The sequence below is a fragment of the Phoca vitulina genome, unplaced genomic scaffold (genome assembly GCF_004348235.1).
Source record: "Phoca vitulina isolate PV1807 unplaced genomic scaffold, GSC_HSeal_1.0 scaffold5, whole genome shotgun sequence".
Taxonomy (NCBI): domain Eukaryota; kingdom Metazoa; phylum Chordata; class Mammalia; order Carnivora; family Phocidae; genus Phoca; species Phoca vitulina.
This window is the reverse complement of record NW_022589708.1, coordinates 69,252,435-69,272,755: the sequence shown is the minus strand read 5'-3', so window position 1 is coordinate 69,272,755 and position 20,321 is coordinate 69,252,435. Positions and strand designations below refer to the sequence as shown.

The window sequence follows — 20,321 nt, the reverse complement described above, 5'->3', positions numbered from 1 at the left end:
TATCTGGATCTTAAAAAAATTATTTATTTATTTATTTATTTCACAGAGAGAGAGATAGCGAGAGCAGGAACACAAGCAGGGAGAGTGGGAGGGGGAAAAGCAGGCTTCCCGCCGAGCAGGGAGCCCGATGTGGGGCTCGATCCCAGGACCCTGGGATCATGACCTGAGCCGAAGGCAGACACTTAAAGACTGAGCCACCCAGGCGCCCCATATTTGGACCTTTAAGAGAGTATAGTGTTTATTATTTTAATCACAGTATTTTAAGGCTGAAAAAAATATCGAGTTCCTACAAGACCACCTGGATGGCTATAAAATGAAACTTAAAAGGGAATGACAAAAGGATTGGTGATTTTAGTGTTAATGTGAGAAATGTTCAGAAGCAGCAAAATAGCTATTGTCATATATATGGAGGATTATAGGAAGCAGACTATAAAAAGAAGTTAGGAGACTCGGCAGGAAAGTTGCCTCTGTCTCATTCCTTGGCGCTGCTAGGAGTGGTAATGTCAGAGTGCTCCCAAGGGGGGTTCCCTGATGGTGGGATGCCGCTGCCATAAGGGATCACCAGCAGGATGTAATCATTCCGCCGGTGCTTCTCCAGTGTCAGCACGCATCGCAAACAACATGAGGACTAGTTAAGACCGCAGTTCCTTTGCAATGACGTGGATGGAATATCATGCTAAGTGAGATAAATCAGTCAGAGAAGGAAAAATACCGTATGATCTCACTCACAGGTACAATTTAAGAAACAAAACAAATGAGCCAAGGAAAAAGAGAGAGAGAAAGAGAAGCCAAGAAGCAGACTCTTAACTATTGAGAACAAACTGATGGTTACCAGAGAGTGGCTTGGTGGGGGGATGGGGAAACTAGGTGATGGGGATGAAGGAGGGCACTTGTGATGAGCACCAGGTGTTATATGGAAGTGTTGAATCACTATATTGCACACCTGAAACTAATATAATACTGTATGTTAACTATAGTGGAATTAAAAAAAAAAGACCTCAGTCCTAAAGACTGGGGTGGAGCCCGAGAGTCTGCATTTCTAAGAAGTCCCCAGGTGACGTGAAGGGCTGTCCCAGCCACACTGGAGCAGGGATACACCCAGCGGCAGGATCTCAGAGGCATGGTGGAGAGAGCGGTCATTTCGTTTCTGGGTTTCAGCACCAAAAACAAACAAAAAACAAAAACAAAATAAAAGAAAGAGTAGTCACTTTCCATCATGCAAATGGATACATATCCTGACTCTGGTGTTCAGTATCTGGAAGATAAATTTGCTTGGGTTTCTCCTTTAGCAAAATAGAGATGAAAGTATCTATGTGATGTCAGTGGAATGTGAGAATATAAGAATCTATGATGCCATGGTTTAGTGTCTAGGCTTTAGATACAGACAGATCTGGGTTAGGAGGTCAATTCTACTATTTACCAGCTGTGTGACCAGAAATTAAGTGAATTCCCAAGAGCCTCACATTACTAATATGTTAAATGGGTGGGGAGGAGGGGGAGAAATAATACCAACTTTGCAGGAATGCTGTTATGCACTCAGAAGAGTACCTGACACCATAAAAGTCTAATAAATGGTAGTTACCACTATGATGGTGGCAATATAATGATAATTAATAGCATGGTATCTAGCACAGAGAGACACTCATGAAATATTGGGCTGCCCTTTCCCTCAATTTTATTAAGTTGAATATTAATTGGAAGGGGAAAAGAAGCATAATATTAATTATATTATTAACCCTACAATAATTAGGAAGAAAGCATAAAAATTGGAATGAGGAAAAAATAAAGTTCAGAACTGTTATATCAACAAAAAGTGCCTGTAGACCTGTGATTTGTGCAAAAACATTAAAAATATTTCTCCTCCATGCCTTTTAGGGATTTGGAAGGCAACGGGATAAAACATCTTAGGAATTCCACCTTTCTGTCATGCAATTCACTCACGGTGCTGTAAGTATACAATGGAAATCAGTAAAGAGGGGAAACCCAGTAGATTTGGAAGTCAAAAGAAAATACTGACAAGGAATTTTAAAGTAGTGTTTTGTTTACAGCCTTGGTCTGAAACTGCAGTCCTAGAAAATGCACACATAGATTTATCAGTTTTGATGGTGGGTCCCAGGCTTCAATGTAGCTGCCCAGCCTCTAGATCTCCAGCAGCTCTGCTTCTTGCTGAGGGCAATCAGCATTTCCATGCATCCTCTCAGCTGAGCTGGCCTCTAACCCTGTGATCACTCAGGAAATGAGATAATGTGTGCGCAAATGGTTAGCTCTACAACAATTAGCTGTTACTGCCAGTGAACAGTTATCCCTTGATGTCTCTTCTTTCTCTCTAAAGAAAAAAATAATAATTTTATTCTTAAGGGAAGAATATCTGATGTCTTCTGGTTTGCCAAAGATTCTGACTGGTGATTCTGATTGATGATTACGTTTTTCAAAGGGTGTGGGGGGTGGTATGCACATGGATCAGCTATGGCATATTTGCCCTGGTAAAAACACAAGAATTTTGCTTTGGTTTTAACCATAGTTTTCCACATGCAGTAAGCAGTAATGTTTGATAGTTGCACAGGTGGTTGGAAAAGAAAAATTGGAGTATATTCATTTGTAGTCGTCTAACCATTGTTTTTCAACAAACTAAGAGATAAGGTTATTGCCAGGCTACGTATCCATCAATCAGATTGCAGACTAGCATATTTAATGAGAAAAGAGGGGCTATCCCACTCAGCAGATCCAAAGAGTTTATTCCTTTTCTCATAGATAATGACAGAGAACACTGGTACAGAGAACACTGGTAAACTAAACAAATTCCATTGACACCTTCTGTTTTATAGCCCCATGTAGCTTTTGAATCACTGTCACACTCATGATCTCATTTGTTAACACCTCTGTAAGGCAGTTAGCGGCAGACCCCCTCTTTTTACTGTATATCTTGGAGAATTCCATTTCTAGACAAAGGAAATGTAAAACCACCCAATTTAAAATCCATTTGTGGCCCCAGAAACTGCTATGGGGTTGGTTTAAGCTTTGTTCTTTCCGGCCTTTTCCTAAGGAATGTGCCTTACACAAGGATCCTCTCTCTCAAAGCCTATTCTAATTAATTAACGGATCCTCTCAAAGCCTACTCTAATTAATTAACAGGTTCCAAATTTGACATCCGTGTGTGCATATTGGGAAATGAACACTTTCTGAAATAATCAGATTCCAAACAAAACGCAGCTTCATAGACCACACTCAGCACCTCAAATTACCTATGGCAGCATTTCCTAGAGAGAACACGTGGATATCCTTGGTGAGAAATACCTGCTTTACGTTCCACACCAGAACACACCTTACTTTGAGATTTCAAAGGAGGCCTTATGGAATTACCCCCGGATCAGTGGCATCTCCCAATGAGAACTGGTTCTTACAGTAGACACAAACCAACAGTGCTGACTCTCACCATGTCTTACAGGTTTCTGCCTAGAAATCAAATTGATTTTGTTCCAGAGAAGACATTTTCTTCATTAAAAAATTTAGGAGAACTGTAAGTAGCATTGTCTACTAGGAAAATAGGATTGCTTCTTCCAAGATTATAAATTTAAGTGACTAGGGAGGCTGCTTTTTCCCTAGTGGCAATCAAATTCTGCAGACTCCTGGATATTCAAAATCAATTAAGAGAACCAACATTATCCTAAAGCCAAAAGCATATTAAAATCAAACAGTGGGCTTAATATGGATTTAGCCTACTCTAATTTCTCTCCCTATTTTCTTTGGGTGATTTCCTGTGTGTGTGTGTGTGTGTGTGTGTGTGTATGTATGTGTGTATGTGTGTGTGTGTGTGTTTTGGAGCAAATGAGTTTTCCAGAGCTCCTTAAACTCAAGGATTATTATCTCTAATGGCTGGAGTATAGTTAATTCTCAATAAATGCTTGCTAAATGAATGACTGACTGAAATCATATTAATCATGACTGAACAAAGGAACAAAGATGCTTATTATCGCTGGAGAAATTACGACTTCCAGAGCAGATGAAGCAAATACAAATGTCTAGAATGATCAGGTTTGTTGAAAAATATTCAGAGAGCTCATGTAACTTTTTCTGTTCAAATATATGTTTTGTGGAACTAAAACTTTTAAAAACATCTGTCTTGCTATTCATTCATTGCTACCCCCATAACTGTGTATCACTGGAAGTTAAAACTAAGTCTGTTACATTACAAAGGGGGTGACTTGGGTATAGAACTCCTCCTCCTGATCTGAAGCCTAAAAATGGAAATTAATTTCTTAATTAACCTCTCCCCCGTTCTTTATGCCTCGTTTAGAAATCCAGGAAGTACTGGGGAAAATAACTCAGGAAGAGTAATTTGAAAACTAATTCACGAATAATCAAGATAATTCAAAAGAATTTATAAGTATCACAAACTAAATCCACCTATATTTACTAAGTGCCTAGTATGGGCAAGACACTCCATTACAACTAAAAATATTGTCATTTTATGGCAAAAAGTGAAAAGCAGCTCCCTCAGAATCGCTCACTTATTCTTCACAAGGGCATTCCTGATGAGACTTTAGAGGGTTGATAGGGACTTGGGTTATAGGATAGAGAAAGTGAGCAGCCCAGGACACACAGGAGCATGTTTTAGGTGCAAACTTAAGGAAACAGTGGTACGGAGTCCACATTTTGAAAAATATTCTAATCCTCTTTTTATCCTACACTTAGGCAGAGCCACACACATTCCCACCCCCCAAAAAAAGAGTCTGATTAAGAGATATTAGCTTGTTTTTTAAAACATCACCAATAATCTATTCCAATCCACTGTTCATCAGTAAATGAAAAAAGAAATTCAGAAGTTTATAGAATTAACTTGAACAAGGCATTTTTACTTCCTGAATTTACAAAAATGTTAGATAATTTTACTATGCCTTCATGACAACAAACCGTGCTGGAGAGGAATAAGCACATTTAGGTGAGGCCACTAAAGTCCTTTCTTCCAAAAGGCTGTACTTTGTTTTTCAACATAACACTTAACAGGATGTTTTCTAGCTGCACAAGACATCATCATCTTGCTCTGTTGTCATGCTCACTCTGACCCATGCAAGCTCGTGGCTTTCCTTCTACACTAGACCTGGGTGTCCTCTTCTTACCTGCAGCCCCAGATCAGAATTGCCACCTGGCAGAACAACTACACTTGGATATCATGATAGCATCTCAAAAGTAATCTGTTACAATTAATTTATAGATAACCCTTACCCTCCTGCCAGCTTCTTTCCCTGAACTTACCATCATAGGGCTATCGGCATCCTTCCTGGCAGCCAGGCTCGAAGCCTCTTCCTTTCCCTTCAACCCTCCTTACACTTCATGTCCTACCAGATGGTGAGACCTGCCCATGACCCCCTTAAGCCCTCATCAGCTTTCACATGGTACAGGGTCAAAGCCTCCTGCCTGGTCTCCATCGTTTGACTCTCCGACTTTTCATGCTTCCGACAGAACTATCATCCCATGAACCAGAGCATAGTATGCCCCTGTCCTGCTTCATACTCTCACTCCTTGTTGCCAGATTTCAATGTTAATGTTCAGAAGAATCACAAGGGATACTGGATTAAAATGCATGTTACTAGGCTCCCTCCCAGAGATTCTGAAGAGATAGTTCTGGAGTGGGCACGAGGAATGTGCTCTTTTTATAAGAATCCTCTTTGGTTCTAATGCCTGGACTATGCCCTGGGAAGTTCTGCCTTGGAATGTATTCATGGCCCTTCCATTTTGTCTCCATGCTCATTTCCAGACTCACTTCCTCTACATCTCCCCATGCTTTTCATCCTCCACCCTCGCTGGACCATTTGCCAATTCCAGAAGATGTCATTGAATCTCAAGTTTCTGTTTCACTGATCCTGCTTAACTCTCACCTGAAAAGCTGTTCTTCTTTTATACTACCTATGAAAATCATAAAGCTTTGTTCAAACAGTTCCTGATTTCCAACTCCTTCCTCTTTATTTAGTCAGTACATCTATAATAGCATTTGCTTCATTCCTTCCTTGTTTTATAATCTAGTTGTTTATTCTAATTGTAAGCTTCTTTAGAAAAAGACTTAAGTCTTAGTTATTTGTAACTCCCACATACCCATCAGCAGCTCCAAAGCATCAAAAATAGATAAGATCTTTTGTTTGAGTTTTAAGCAATTGCATGTCTGTTTCACTTTTGAACATCTTCCCTTTAGAAGGATATTTTGGACTCTTGAAGAGCCCTGATTCCTTCTGACCCAAGCAAATCCTTTTATATATTCTGTAGAAGCATTTCCCTATGATTCTTCATGGATTGGACAGTCCTATTATATTTCATTCTAAATTTTTAATTTCTTTTAAAAAATAGTACCATATCAAAATAGATTTAAAATGTGCAAATTCATCCATTCAAGATTATCTGGGCAGATAATATGTGGCCAATACTGTCCTAGCTGGAAAGCAAGAGTAAGTAGAAGACATAGGTCTTGGCCTCAGAAAGCCTGTAATACAGTTGGATAAACAAGGTATCATATACTTGAACCAAATAAGAATCACAGAAATAATGAATGATCGAAATGTACAGAGAGTACCTGAACCAGAGGAAATTAATCAAAGTAGACATTGAAGCCAGGTTGGGAATGTGTTGGAGAGAGACTGAGAGGAAATTCCGGACAGGAACTGGATGAGCAAAATATCACACGTCTGAAAGTGATGGAAAACACATCCATTTGGCTGACTCACACAGCCTTGTTTTGTAACAAGTTATCAGGTTGGTTAAATTGGATCATATTTTCTGTTATGTCCAATGGGATGATGATAATTGTGAGGAGTAATAACCATGTCATTTATTTCCTATATAATTGTGTCGGGTTTTCACTGTCATCAACAGGGACCTGTCTAGCAATATGATAATGGAGCTACCACCCCACATTTTTAAAGACCTGAAGCTTCTACAAAAACTGTAAGTTCTTCTTCCCACCATCAGCAGATTTAAATGGCAACATCTCGAGCTTCCAAAATAATAACATCCTGATGCTTCTTTCCTCCCTCTTTCTAATGGTACAAAAGGAATCTGTCGTCCAATCCTCTTTTGTATCTCCACAAGAACCAGTTTGAAAGTCTTAAACAACTTCAGTCTCTGTAAGTGAAATATAACAGTATGTTGATTATCATTTTAGTGGATGTACTTTACTCAGAACCACATTTATTTTTAAATGGGTATTTGCTACACAGAGGGGTTTTTATTTGAGCATGCATCATCAGACAGTTGTGAATATCATTGTTACCATCAAGTATGTACTGAATGACAGCAAAACCATTCAATATGTTGTAAAAAACATTTCTGTGTTTGAAGCTACGTATACCAGATTCACATGGAAAAATCTCATCCTGCAATCTTCGCAAAGAATTAAATTTTCAGTAGTTTGGTTACTGAACAGTTGGTAAAAAACAAATTATGTAAGACTTGCTTGCTTTTTCCTTTCCCCTTTGCTACAACAGTCTACATGATATTGGTCTACGGTGCATGCTTTTTATATTTCTCTCAGTAAAGAAAAAAATTATCTCACCAATATGAACATTCAGGCACTTAATGTTGTTTAGTATTTTAAAATTTCAAATATATGAGGTTTAAATAGAGTCAAGAACTCTGCCAGTTTTTCTCTGAACTTCCTCATTCCTTTCCCAGGAATAACCATTGTTGGTTCAAGTTTGTTGTTTGTTTTTACACGGAGGGCATACATATTATGTGATCTCAGCCTTAAGCTTTTGTTCATTTAATTCCAAAGATTAATCCTTAATATCACTTTTTCCTCTTGCTGAATAGTTTTCTTTTGGAAATTAATTCCAGATTAAGTTCTCTTTCAACAGGTATTAGTGAGCATCCACTGATGAAAAAGACTTGGTTCCTGTTCTTAAGAAGCGAGAATATAAAAAAACAAAGATGTGTGTGTGTGTGTGTTATACATATATGTAATATATTGTTTTTTCATATAATAATAGACCTTAGGATGTGAACAAAATGATTTTTCACTTACTACACACTGAATCCTAAAAGTCAAAATATCATGCTACCACATCATGCCTTTCTAAAAGTCAAATTAGAAACTATTTACCCAACACTTTTCTTTATTTTCTTTATTGTCTCAATCCTTTTTTTTTTTAAGATTCATTTACACATTTATTTTACAAACATTTGCTGGCCGCCAATTTATTCATAGCATTGTCTTAGGTACCCAAGATATAGTGACCCCTGCCCTTTTGGAAACTATCAGCTATTAATCAAATAATCACACACAATCCATGTAGAGCTAAAACTGTGATAAGCCCAGGAGAAAGCCAGAGAGCAAAAGAAAGAGGGAAACAAATCCTTTAAAAAGGACTCAAGAGTTTCCTGCATCAGAGGCCCTGGGACAATTCTGGAGTATAATTGCTCCACTAGGTTTCATTTCTGACTGCCTAAGAACAAGGCAGTTCTGTGAAAGACTCAGTGGATGGGTGAAAACTCAGAACCATGTCAAGAAATCCTTATTCAGATCAGTCAAAAAGAAACTGAGTGAGAATCAAACATCTTTCAAAATAAACCTTAAAAGTAAAAGGCTTCTGTCTTTTTAGATTTTCCTCTCTCCATCTGTTTCCTGAGAACATGGCAGACTCCCTTAATTCATGCCCTCCTAAAGAGTCTTCAAAGAATCTGTATTTGAAGAAGCTTCTGGATAAATGAGGAATATAGCGGTTCCCACTGGAGCCCTCTGAGGACATCTCATGGGGTCTGGAGGAAGGAAAGGCGTTATGCTTCCCAGTACTGTCTTAGGAACACTTGTCCTGAATTGAAGCCTTGCTTACTGCTTCCATGGTTTTCCACCCTAAAGATGCATAGGCCTGGAAGAAACGACTGTATTTGAATCCAGGTTCTCACAAAACTTAATTCAGTGATGTTCTCAGGTTGGAAATATCAGTTCCTGTCTGAAACCCTCTAAAGCTCACATGACGTGGTCTATAAAATCAAACTAGGCAGCCAATTTCATGATCACACAAATCACCACTGCCATTTTTAAATCAAAGAAATGCATGAGGATGTTCTATTAGAATGTAATTCAGCATATGAAGTGACAAAATCAGCTCCAACTTACAAAAGTCATAAATAGAAATGGCAATCTCCTAAAATAGTTTACTGTAAAATTTTCATCCTAATTTGAACTGGTAACAAGACTTTGAAGCATGGTATCTAGGATATGACAAAAAATGCAATTATTAAAAAATTAAGCCCTGAAAACATGAAACCTATTGTGCATATTTTCCAGAGACCTGGAAAGGATAGAGATTCCAAATATAAACACACGGATGTTTCAACCCATGATGAATCTTTCCCACATGTATGTATGTATGAAAAATGGAGAAGTAAGCATGGCGAAATATTGCCGATGTTCTAGTATAAACTGTCTAATGTATCACTGCAATGTGTTTTTATGCAAGAAAAGTCTTTTTATTGAGAACTTTTTAATTTTGTCACCTTTGGTCCCTGTTCAAATAGAGTTCAATATTATGATGTGCCGACATGAATGACACTTCTCTCTGGAAACACGCTGTTTATCCAATTGAGGCCCAATAAGAGATCAGGGTACCAGAATGCCACACATTACACAAGATGAAGTCCCTGGCTAAATGGTACTCAGGAGACCTGGAAACATTAATTCACCTCACATGAATGAGCAGTCGGCTGCTCTAAGATTTGAGCCCTTAGGAAGAAAGGTGCTATATAAATTCCAGGTGTTGTTACTGTTACTAAGTGCACTACAAAATGGAGGTAATTAATCTTTATAGTAGTTTTTGATGTCACTTTAATATATTTGGCTAAAGTGCACTGTGTAAGTTGTGTTATATTAATATATGTGTTTATGACATGATTCATTTCTTTATCAACTGTGTACTCTAATGTGTTCATGATTTCAAAAATTAACCCTTGTTATCCACAACAATAGGGAGGATTCGGTGTAAGATTACAAGTTGGGTGCAGCAAGTGGATGAAATGGTTGGTGTGAAGGTGCTCTTTTGGGAGAACATTTTGTTTAAGTCTCTGCAGTAGGTGTGATTACTAAAAGACAAGTACTTGATGCATATCCACATGGTTTTCATCATTTCTCTTTCTGTGGCACCAGTAGATACTTATTTAATGAGGCTATCTTTTCCTTGTTGAGGGTAGAATGTGAGGTCCTTTTAGATTAGAGAAATTCAACCTTTTTAGAACTTGATGGAGAAGCTGTCACTTAAAATAAGGTCAAGAAGCAGCTAATAATTAACAGAAAATGTTTTAACTTAGTTACTTCCCTACTAAGTGACCTCGTTTCTCTTCACCTCTTTGTCCACCATTTATTGAAACACTTCCACCTCATAACCCCCTCTCCTTCCACCTGCCGACCAGTGCCATGGTCACAGCAGGAGGAAAGGTTGAATGACCAAGAGACCTTAGCTGGGTCCATCTGAAGACAGTGGACATAATGGAATCTTAAAGGAACTAAAAGGTCAAGTCAAGTGTGTACCAAGGACTCCAGGCAAGGAGAAGATAAAAAGGGAATTATACATCAAGTTCCTTTAATTGCATAGATGATTTCCGGAAGCTCGACTGTCAGCTACTTGAGGGCAGCGATTGCACCCTATTTCCCTACCTGACAAGCCCAGCACTAAATTAGCCATCTTTCACGTGCTCATCTAGGAAGTATTTGTTGAATACTTCGCATGTGTCAGGCACTGTTCTAGATCTGAGAACACAGGACAAACAGGAGAGAGAAATGTCTGCCCCATGGAGCTTCCATTTAGCTTGGGGAAACAGAAAGTGAACAAATAAGCTGTGAATAAACACTGTGGAAAAAAGTGTAGCAAGACAAAAGGACAGAAAGAGGAGATAGATGGTTCACATAGAAGAGAGAAGTGACATCTGAGCAGACCTGAATGGAGGGAGGGGCAGGTCTGGCAATATCTAGGGGGAAGAATCTTCCTGGCAGAGGGAACAGCAAAAGCAGTGCAGTAAGAAGAGGGGTGAGCCTGGCTTCTTTGAGAATTGGAAGAAGGCCAATATGCCTGAACGGAACGAGCAATGAAGGGAAGGTGAGGTGGATCTGGGCAGCCAATCGATCACAGGGTCCTTGAGGCCGCGGCAGAGTAAAGCTTGATTTAACTGGCTAGTCTCAAAACCGAATGGGGAGATGGCAAAAAAGGATTAGACAAAGAGAAATGAACTAAAAGAGGTGGTACAAGAAAACAAAAATGGAATATGTTTTAATGGGGGGGGGAGCCTAAATACACAGGTTTGGGGAATGGCGATAAGCCAAATGACCTCCCAATTCAAACACGTCAAGCTTCCACACACCTAGATCAAAAATACATTGATCACAAACAAACCTATATTTGCCTCTAGAAATTGTTTAAGCCCTTTTAGGCCCTGGTATGAAATCTGCTTCTTCTCCTAGCTCCCGTGAGACTGAGTTTTCCTAGTCTCTGAGACCCTCCCTTCCCGCCAGTGTCAGGGAAAAGGAGGCTGGTTAAGTGAGTATAATTAAAACGAAGTACAAGACAGGGATGTTTTCAGTTTCCATCCCAAACCCAAGCCCCTGAATGTTTGCTGCAGGTCAGTGTAACAAGGACAATTTACTTTTTATAATACCCTAAAGAATAATTCAACGTGATGATGAAAAATGGAGTCCTAGAGACTTCACATTCTCATGTCCTCCCCTGACTCGTTTCAGTCAAGGCACAGAATTTCTATGTCCTTCAGGTTCTCCATCTTCCCAAGAAGCACACTGCCTAGAGTAACATAATATTTGATAAAGAATTCTATAATCACTATAACGAAAAATAAACAGACCTAGCGAAGTTGCATACCTGACAGAGCAGCGGCTCTGATATAGGACGGCAACTCTAGTTTTTCTGTCATTGCTGTGAAGTGACTCTTTTTTTCCCTTTGAATTTAGTTATTTCACAAACTTTCGGTACTGCTCCTATGCTCCCCATGTCCGCATATGTATGCCCTTGACTGACGGCATTTCTTCATTTGAGGACCTCTTGGCTAACAATATCCTCAGAATATTTGTCTGGGTTATAGCTTTCATAACCTGCTTTGGAAATCTTTTTGTCATTGGCATGAGATCTTTCATTAAAGCTGAAAACACGACTCACGCTACGTCCATCAAAATCCTTTGTTGTAAGTATGTTTCCTATCTAAGTGGATTTAGGATGTCTTCTGTGACGTGTGCACTACATACATATTGGCCTTCAACAATGGCACTTAATATAAATTATATGAGCTGGGCAGCTTTTTTTCTAAGAATGAAGTACTGTTCTCTTTGACTCTCTGTTTTAGATTGCATCTAAATTAGATTTGCAGTGATCCAGCACCCACCATGTGGGGTTATATCTTGGAAATGGGGTAACAGGGAGCCAATGAGTCAATGGACAGATTATGGAGGACAGGTTTTGGGTTATAAACTAAGCTCTGTTAAACCTTCAATTACAATAGCACCCGTGTTCCTCAAGCCCAAAGAAAATTATTTTCTTTATTAACTATGCAAGTGATATTTGTTTGCTGTTCAAAAACTAGCTTCCCACACACAAATTTCCCCCCCACACACATACCACCACCATTATTTTTAAATTATAAAACAAAGACCCAGTGTGGTACTTTAGAATTAGGACACCTTTCGTGAAGTCCGTTGTCCTTTAGAGACTGTTGTCGGTGTTTATATTAGTTCATTTAATACAGGATGGAGGAGGAAGACCTAATTAAAAAACCAAAACAGAGATGCTGGGAACTACCAACAGACACTGTATTAATTCTTTAACAGGTGCAGACTGCCTGATGGGTGTTTATTTGTTCTTCATTGGCTTTTTTGATATAAAATACCGCGGGCAGTATCAGAAGTATGCTTTGCTGTGGATGGAGAGTTTACAGTGTCGTCTCATGGGGTTCCTGGCCATGCTGTCTACCGAAGTCTCTGTCCTGCTGCTGACGTACTTGACTTTGGAGAAGTTCCTGGTCATTGTCTTTCCCTTCAGTAACATTCGTCCTGGAAAAGGGCAGACCTCGGTCATCCTCACTGGCATCTGGATTGTGGGATTTTTAATAGCTGTGATTCCATTTTGGAATGAGGATTATTTTGGAAACTTTTATGGAAAAAATGGCGTATGTTTCCCACTCTATTATGACCAAACGGAAGATAGAGGAAGCAAAGGGTATTCTCTTGGAATTTTCCTAGGTAAATTATATGTTTCATTTTCTGGACCAACGTAATTCTGATAGAAACAACAGAAATTTCGGCAAATGTGTATTTGTCCACTTCAGAAAGTAAAAGATTATACTCCAGACTGTGTCCTTTTTGAAAGAAAAGTTCTTATTGAGTATTTAGAGTTTTTATTTAACTTTTTATTATAGAGATTTAGTTTGAGAAACAAAAGCATACTGTCTGGATGATGTTTTATTATCTGTAAGACCCTTTGATTTTCACATCGTGACTCTGAGCTGGAGGAATTCTAGTTTTAGTGCCTTGACCTGCGACCCCACCAAGTTATCTGAAATCATTTGTTTTTACAATCTAGATATGAGTTAAGTAAATAATAATAATAAAATTCTGGAAACTCACTAGCAGGAGATTACCGGAATGGAAATACCAGGGAAGTTTATTGCCTTTGGTAAATGCAGCTCTAAAGTCAACAACATAAGAGTACTTAATAAAACTGTTTGCTTTTCAGTTTTCTTAATTCCCCCTAATTTTTTAGAAAAGATCCTACTTTCTCTGTTAAAAAAAGTGAATGAGAAGTTTAGCTCTTTAAGGTTAGAAAAAAGCATTTGTTATTGTCTAATAAGTATCCCTCCTGCTTAAAATTAAGACGACTTCCACATCATTTTTTAACTAGGGCAGTATTATCATTTTAATTTCCCTTTCTCATCTTTTCCTCTCATCTAAGTAGTCAATAAGCTCTATCATCATTTCTTTTTCATTGAATAGTTATTCATTAAAATATGCCTCTGTCTTCTATTTCTTCCAGTCTGTACCTACTACCACCTTAATTTAAAACCTCACTACCTCAACCCTGAAGGGCTTATTAATAAGAGTTTATTACATTAGCCCTTACTAGTCCTCTGGCCTTGGAGGCTTTCCCTCTCCTATTAACCTGTTCACTACCTGAGTATCAAAAAGACTGTGTTTGCCCCTCCAAGACCTTCAATGACGTCCTGCTACTACCGAGGTCAATTGTAAATTAATCACTTAAACGCAAAACAAAATGACTCTAACAACCTGTCCCAGATCTTCATCTATTCCTTCTCTTCTCCTGAGAAATACACTTTCTTAGCACCATTTTAATAATAGTCTTTACATACTACCCTGTTCTATAGCTATTTTTTCATGGATATTGTAAGCTGTTCCTAGCATAGATGCACTTCATAGACACACACACACCAGCACATTCACTGATTCATCAAGGATTTATTAAGCACCTGCTATAGGCTGGCACTATTTTGGGTACTGGAGACACAATAGATCAGCCCTCACAGACCTGCCACCAGAAAGGGGGATAAAGACAAGTAAATACACTCTTACATCACAGACTCACAAATGCCACAAAGAAGGAGTACTGGATGTTCTAGGAGCCCCAAATCCGAGCACCAGGGAAGGCTTTCCAATAGAAATGAGTCCAAACCCTCAGGCCCAAATGATAAGGAGGCATTAGCCAAGTGAAGTCTATTCCAGGAGAAGACGTAGTAGATGTAGAGGCCCATAGACAAGGAACAGGTCCAGATGAAGGGCCAAGGAGTTAGGTGTGGCTGGACCTTACAGTTAAAGGGGGTGGGATAGGCTAAAATGGGTTTAGCACCTGTGACATACTCCAGATAGACAGATAGTAACACACACACACACACACGTATCTCATCATCATCTATATACACTTGGCTTACCTATGAGAGGAGTCCCAGAGCCCTTTCTTCTCTTTAAAGAGTATAAGAATACACAGTTTTTAAATGAATTCTTTATTTTAGAATGGAATTAGATTTAGAGAGAAGTTGCAAGGTTAGTACAGTTTCCATATGCCCCTCACCCAGTATCCCCTATTGCTAACCTCTCGCATCCCTATGGAGCTTTTAGAACACACACTTTTGGTCCGTTCACGTCTGTTTTCATAATTTGCACCAGAGGATCATCTTTAACAGTCATTTTCTTTTATTCTTAACTGAAGTTTCTGACAAAAGGCCTAACATAAACCAATTTTATAAAATTCTACCATATGACTTTATTATGAGATTCTGTAGAATGTGAAATACCTTGAATAAAAACAACAGAACACTGGGAATTTATAGAATTTTCCCCTAGACCTCACCCATCTCTTACATATAGTCTAGATTCAGAAGAACATTTTTTTAAGCAACTTTGAAATTGTAAGCATATTTTATGTTCACAGTGAAGAATAGGATCATTACTCTTAGGAATTTTATTATAGAAAGAATATAACAAAGTGACTAAGAAGTCAACATTATAAGATAATGATGTTAAGTGAGAATCGTTTAAACATATTTGACCCTAAAATAATAAACCATATAGTTGAATTTTTTATTTTTTCTTATTTCTTTTTTTTCTAAAACAAGTCTAAAGGGTTCTGAATTTTAGTTTAAATTATTGTAAGCTATCTGAGAAAAAAAACAAAAATGGATTTTTGTTCTATGTATTATTTTTACTTAGGACCAAAAAAAAAAAAAAAAAAAAAAACCATGAGAAATAATGTTTCTGAGGCTATTATCTTCTTGCTATCCCAAGGTTATCTTGTTCATATTTATAAGATAAAGAAATGGGGTCATGTTTATTTTTTGAGATGTACGTATGATTACAGTAATCCCTTAAGATTTGAATTTGCAAAGAGCAAGAAATGAAAATAGCATTTTTCTGACTTTAAAAAAGCTAAAATTCACCTGACGATACACCTAGATCTGAATTTCAGAGCTCTGTAACTCTTCATAAAGGGTTTGTGTATTTTAAATATCTTTTTGATCTGACAAACCCAATTCCGTTAGCTTATAGCCTTAGATTCAAGGTTTTTAGCTGATTGTGACTGGGCTTACACAAAAGAATGCTTCTTGGTAGTACAGCATGAGAAGAGGCACCATAATGAACATCTATGTAACACAATATTTTTACTGTTGATTTCTACCCCTGAGATGTTAAGAGCTGTGCTTTTCCCAACAGGTGTGAACTTGCTGGCTTTTCTCATCATTGTGTTTTCCTATACTATTATGTTCTGTTCCATTAAAAAAACTGCCTTGCAGACTTCGGAAGTGAGGAATCACATTGGAAGAGAGGTGGCTGTTGCAAATCGTTTCTTTTTTATAGTGTTCTCTGATGCCATCTGCTGGATTCCTGTATTTGTAATTAAAATTCTCTCCCTCTTCCGGGTGGAAATACCAGGTCAGTCCCTTCTATTATTCCCAAGTACATTGTGCCATCTTACACTCCCTGATGAGGACAGAATACAGTGCCTGACATATAGTAAATTCTCTGTAAATACCTACAACTTTGGTACAAACAGTTATTAATTTCTTCAGTATTTTATAATCTGTATTCTAAGATAGAAACTGGGGAGTGGTGCAATCCAGACAAGAATGATAAGAAAACAGGAGCTGGAAAAAAAAAAAGAACAAAAAACTAAGACTTAGTGTCTCATTTCTACCTGAGCTAGATAGTGGTTCTTAACCAAGAGTACACAAAAAAAATCAAAATATATATGCCCAGGTTCTAGATTTAATCTACAAGGGCAAAGGGCTACACACGGGGATTTTGGAAAAGTTCCCCTTGTGATTCTGAGGCACACACCCCTGGTCCCTGCCCTGTGGTTGTCACACGAGGCTCCACTCTGCAGAGTGTGAGATGTTCTGTTCGAGTGCTTCATCAAAAAGGCCAGGTTTCCCACCCACACCCCTAGTTCAACCAGAGGAAAAAACCTTTCATGAGTTAGGATTTCATTTGAATCCCTTTCTAGGACCTAGAAATCACAGCCATGCAGGGGCCACCCAGGGCTTTGGCTTGACTCTCAATGAACTAGACTTTCCACTTGGGGAGTCCATCCAGGGCAGGAATTGTGTCTTATTCATCTTGGCACCCCAGGCTCATGCAGGGGGTTGGCCCTTCAGAAGCACTTATAAAAGTGTGATGAATGTTTAAGTACCAAACAGTTGTAACAGTTTATGTCCATCCAGCTTGTGCACAGAGTCACGGGAGGCCTTGTCAAATGCGTCACTGCAAAATGACACACAGCATCCCCAGCTTCCCCTTAACCTGTCCATATAGCCTGACCACAAGGCAGAGGTGTCCCTGGAGCCATGCAAGGTGTGAAAGTGCAGATCAAGAGAGAGATCGGGGCTGACTACTTGGACCTTCCACTAGGCGGGGAGAGCAGAGGCCATAAGAATGTGTGTGCCATCACTCGGGGTTGGGGAGAGCCAGGTGGCTGTGAGGACCAGAGTTAATTAAGAGGAAAGATGAATTGTCCATTCTGAAATATCCAGTCTACTACAACTTCCTGGGCATCTCAATGTTAGCCAGCACTAGCCTTCCTTTCTCAGAACTCACCTGCTGACTTTACATTAGTGAGTCACCTTGAGACTGAATAGGAAGTCTCATTCCTGGTCACAATTTCCTTTGGGGACATAACAGACAAAAAGCAACTTACTTTGTTCTGTTTTGCTTTGGTTTTTTTTTTTTTTTTTTCAATCATGCACTGTCCATATTGTTTAATTTTTAAAAATTAAATACAAGTAACATAGTAATATGAAACTTTAATAAATCTAAGATATGCTAAATATAGATATTTTTCTTCCATATTCTTTCCAGTTCAAAAAAATAAATAAGGACAAGAAAGAGAAGATGGGATAGGAAAAGAGGAAGGCAAACAGAAAAAAGGAGAAGGGAGAGATAACAAGAGAGAGGAAAGAGAGGAAGAAAGGTCAGATAAGCAGTCAGGAAAAATAGAAAAGAAAAAGAAAACAGAAAGGATGGAAGGAATAAAGCAGGGCAAAGAAGAACAAGTAACGGTATCTAAAGGATAAGAAAATTGTGAGGGTGGGGAGGAAAGAGAAGGTGACAAAGGAGAGTGACAGGGAAGGTATCCCTGGCCTTACGATTCAGCTCTTCACCTGAGCTGAGAGTTCTTTGCATTTTTGGAGATGTGGGAAGAGGCAGCATAGTGTGGTGGGGTCAGGGAATCACAGGTATTAGTGCTGAAGAGGGACGTCAGCAGAGCCGCCGACTCTGACCCAGCCCCCTGACTTCGATCAAGTAAGTTATCATCAGCCCCTTTCACAGATAGGGTAGTTGAGGTCCAGGGAGCTTAGGTGATTTGCCCATGGTCACGTAGCTAAGTGTCTGACCCTAAGAGCAGGCTGTGCATAAAGGGGAAAACACACTTCATCTTAACCAAGTGCATGATGTATTTGGAAAGGACACTACCATCACAAATTTCTCCTCACAAAGGACTTTTTGTGGCATCTTTCCCTTAATATTCTAAATGTATCTGTAAGGCTCCACACAAAAGGATTGATTAAGTTGGAAGATGTATTCTCATTTGCTCTTCACATTTTCAGCCTCCACTCTGGATAGGATGGTTGGAATACAGGGGCGGGGCAATAAGGCCTTCAGGAGTGGAGTTAAGACCAAGGTCAGATCTGACCCTGGACCAGACATTTCCTGAACACTGATCTATTGATTAAGAAGTATTTCCTCATTTTTTACTTTTCTATCAAGAAAAGCAATAAAAACAAGAAAAATACATTACATATCAACTTAAATCTATGAAGTGTTTTTTACATATTTCCTCTCATTTGACCTCACAACAAACTACAAAGTAGTTCCTGAAATTCAGAATGGTAGGACCTTGGATTCATAGCTCCTATGCTCCTCCCACAGAGAGATTTTCAATAAGGTGAAAGTTAAAAGTTAAAAAGTTAAAGGAAACTTAAGCGAACTAGGTAGTCCTCCCCAAATAGCATTGACTACAAAATGTTATGTGTTATTTGTGTTGTTTAAAATTTCCACTTCATGAAATTTTCCACACTTCATTTCCCTCTCCAGGCACAATCACCTCCTGGATAGTCATTTTTTTCCTTCCAGTAAACAGTGCCTTGAACCCAATCCTCTACACTCTCACAACCAGCTTTTTCAAGGACAAGTTGAAACAGCTGCTGCACAAACATCGGAGGAAATCGATTTTCAAAACTAAAAAAAAGAGTCTCTCTACATCCATTGTGTGGACAGATGACTCCTCTTCACTTAAACTTGGGGTTTTGAACAAAATAACCCTTGGGGATGGTACAGTGAAACCAATTTCCTAGTAATGGTTTTAGATCCCTGGACTTGTTCAGTGGACTACTTATAAGAAAAGTACAGCGTTTGGAAGGTGACATCTGCAATGCTTTTCATCTCCACCAACAACAAACCTTTCTGCACAGAGAGCACAGCAGAATGACTTCTGGCATGCACCACAATCCAATGGCAGCTGTACTATTTATCAACCGTGCCAAGAACTGTACCTATGGGTTCTTCTCACCCTTACGTTCCTGAAATGCACTAGTGAATCCATATATAGTAGGCTGATGTGCAGTTGGTCTGTAGCTAGTCAACACGACCAACCTACTGGTGAACACCCACATGCTGGCATTTCATGGTTTGCTTTTAAGTTGAGTTGCACTGTCCACAAAATAAAAACATTCATGACATCTAATGCCAGTGTGACCATAATAGCATAAGCCTAGCATCTCTTCCCTTGCTTTTTCAATGTCAAATGAAATCATCAGCATCCTGCTGTACTGATGGAAAAGGATTTCTGAGATGTTCACCTTCCTCAAGCCCAGCCCTCCAGAGGCCAGAGGAGTGGAAACTTTGAAAGCAGATCTTTACACAAGGCTGTCACATCCAACATAGAAGCAGAGAGACACACTGACTAAGCCTAGTACCATTTGCCTTCTTGGCTATTATTTAATGTCGGTAGAGCTGAGATCTAAAACAAGATCTTTTTCTTCAGATTGCCCAGGACACAAAGAAAAATTGGGCACCCCAACTGCCAAAGCTATATTTTAATATCTTTCAGGTATAATTTCTTTAGAGCTGTATTCCTATTGCTAGAAAGTTCTGCCTTCACAGAACACACGGATGAGAGGTATTAAAGGGGATTTAAGAACAGTGGTTTGATTGGGACCATTTGCATACTCAGAAAAATTCCCACTGTTTTTAACAAAAAGGCCAGTAAGTTTGGATTTGATTTTTGAAAATGAAAAGTACTTGTGAAGGCCTGGACATGTTGTTATCATGTAAGTTTATA

At 38.8% G+C, this 20,321-nt stretch overlaps 1 protein-coding gene across 1 annotated transcript in view; it reads left to right on the top strand.

The window, feature by feature from the left end:
* RXFP2 (relaxin family peptide receptor 2) overlaps window positions 1-19,335 on the top strand; it is a 55,324-nt gene extending 35,989 nt beyond the window's left edge. The window contains exons 10-18 of the mRNA XM_032402498.1: window positions 1,876-1,947; window positions 3,446-3,517; window positions 6,862-6,933; window positions 7,041-7,112; window positions 9,275-9,346; window positions 11,939-12,168; window positions 12,809-13,219; window positions 16,199-16,417; window positions 19,076-19,335. Coding sequence (XP_032258389.1) covers window positions 1,876-1,947; window positions 3,446-3,517; window positions 6,862-6,933; window positions 7,041-7,112; window positions 9,275-9,346; window positions 11,939-12,168; window positions 12,809-13,219; window positions 16,199-16,417; window positions 19,076-19,335 — 1,480 coding nt within the window. The remainder of the gene's footprint in view (window positions 1-1,875; window positions 1,948-3,445; window positions 3,518-6,861; window positions 6,934-7,040; window positions 7,113-9,274; window positions 9,347-11,938; window positions 12,169-12,808; window positions 13,220-16,198; window positions 16,418-19,075) is intronic.
* Window positions 19,336-20,321: the final 986 nt, after the last annotated feature.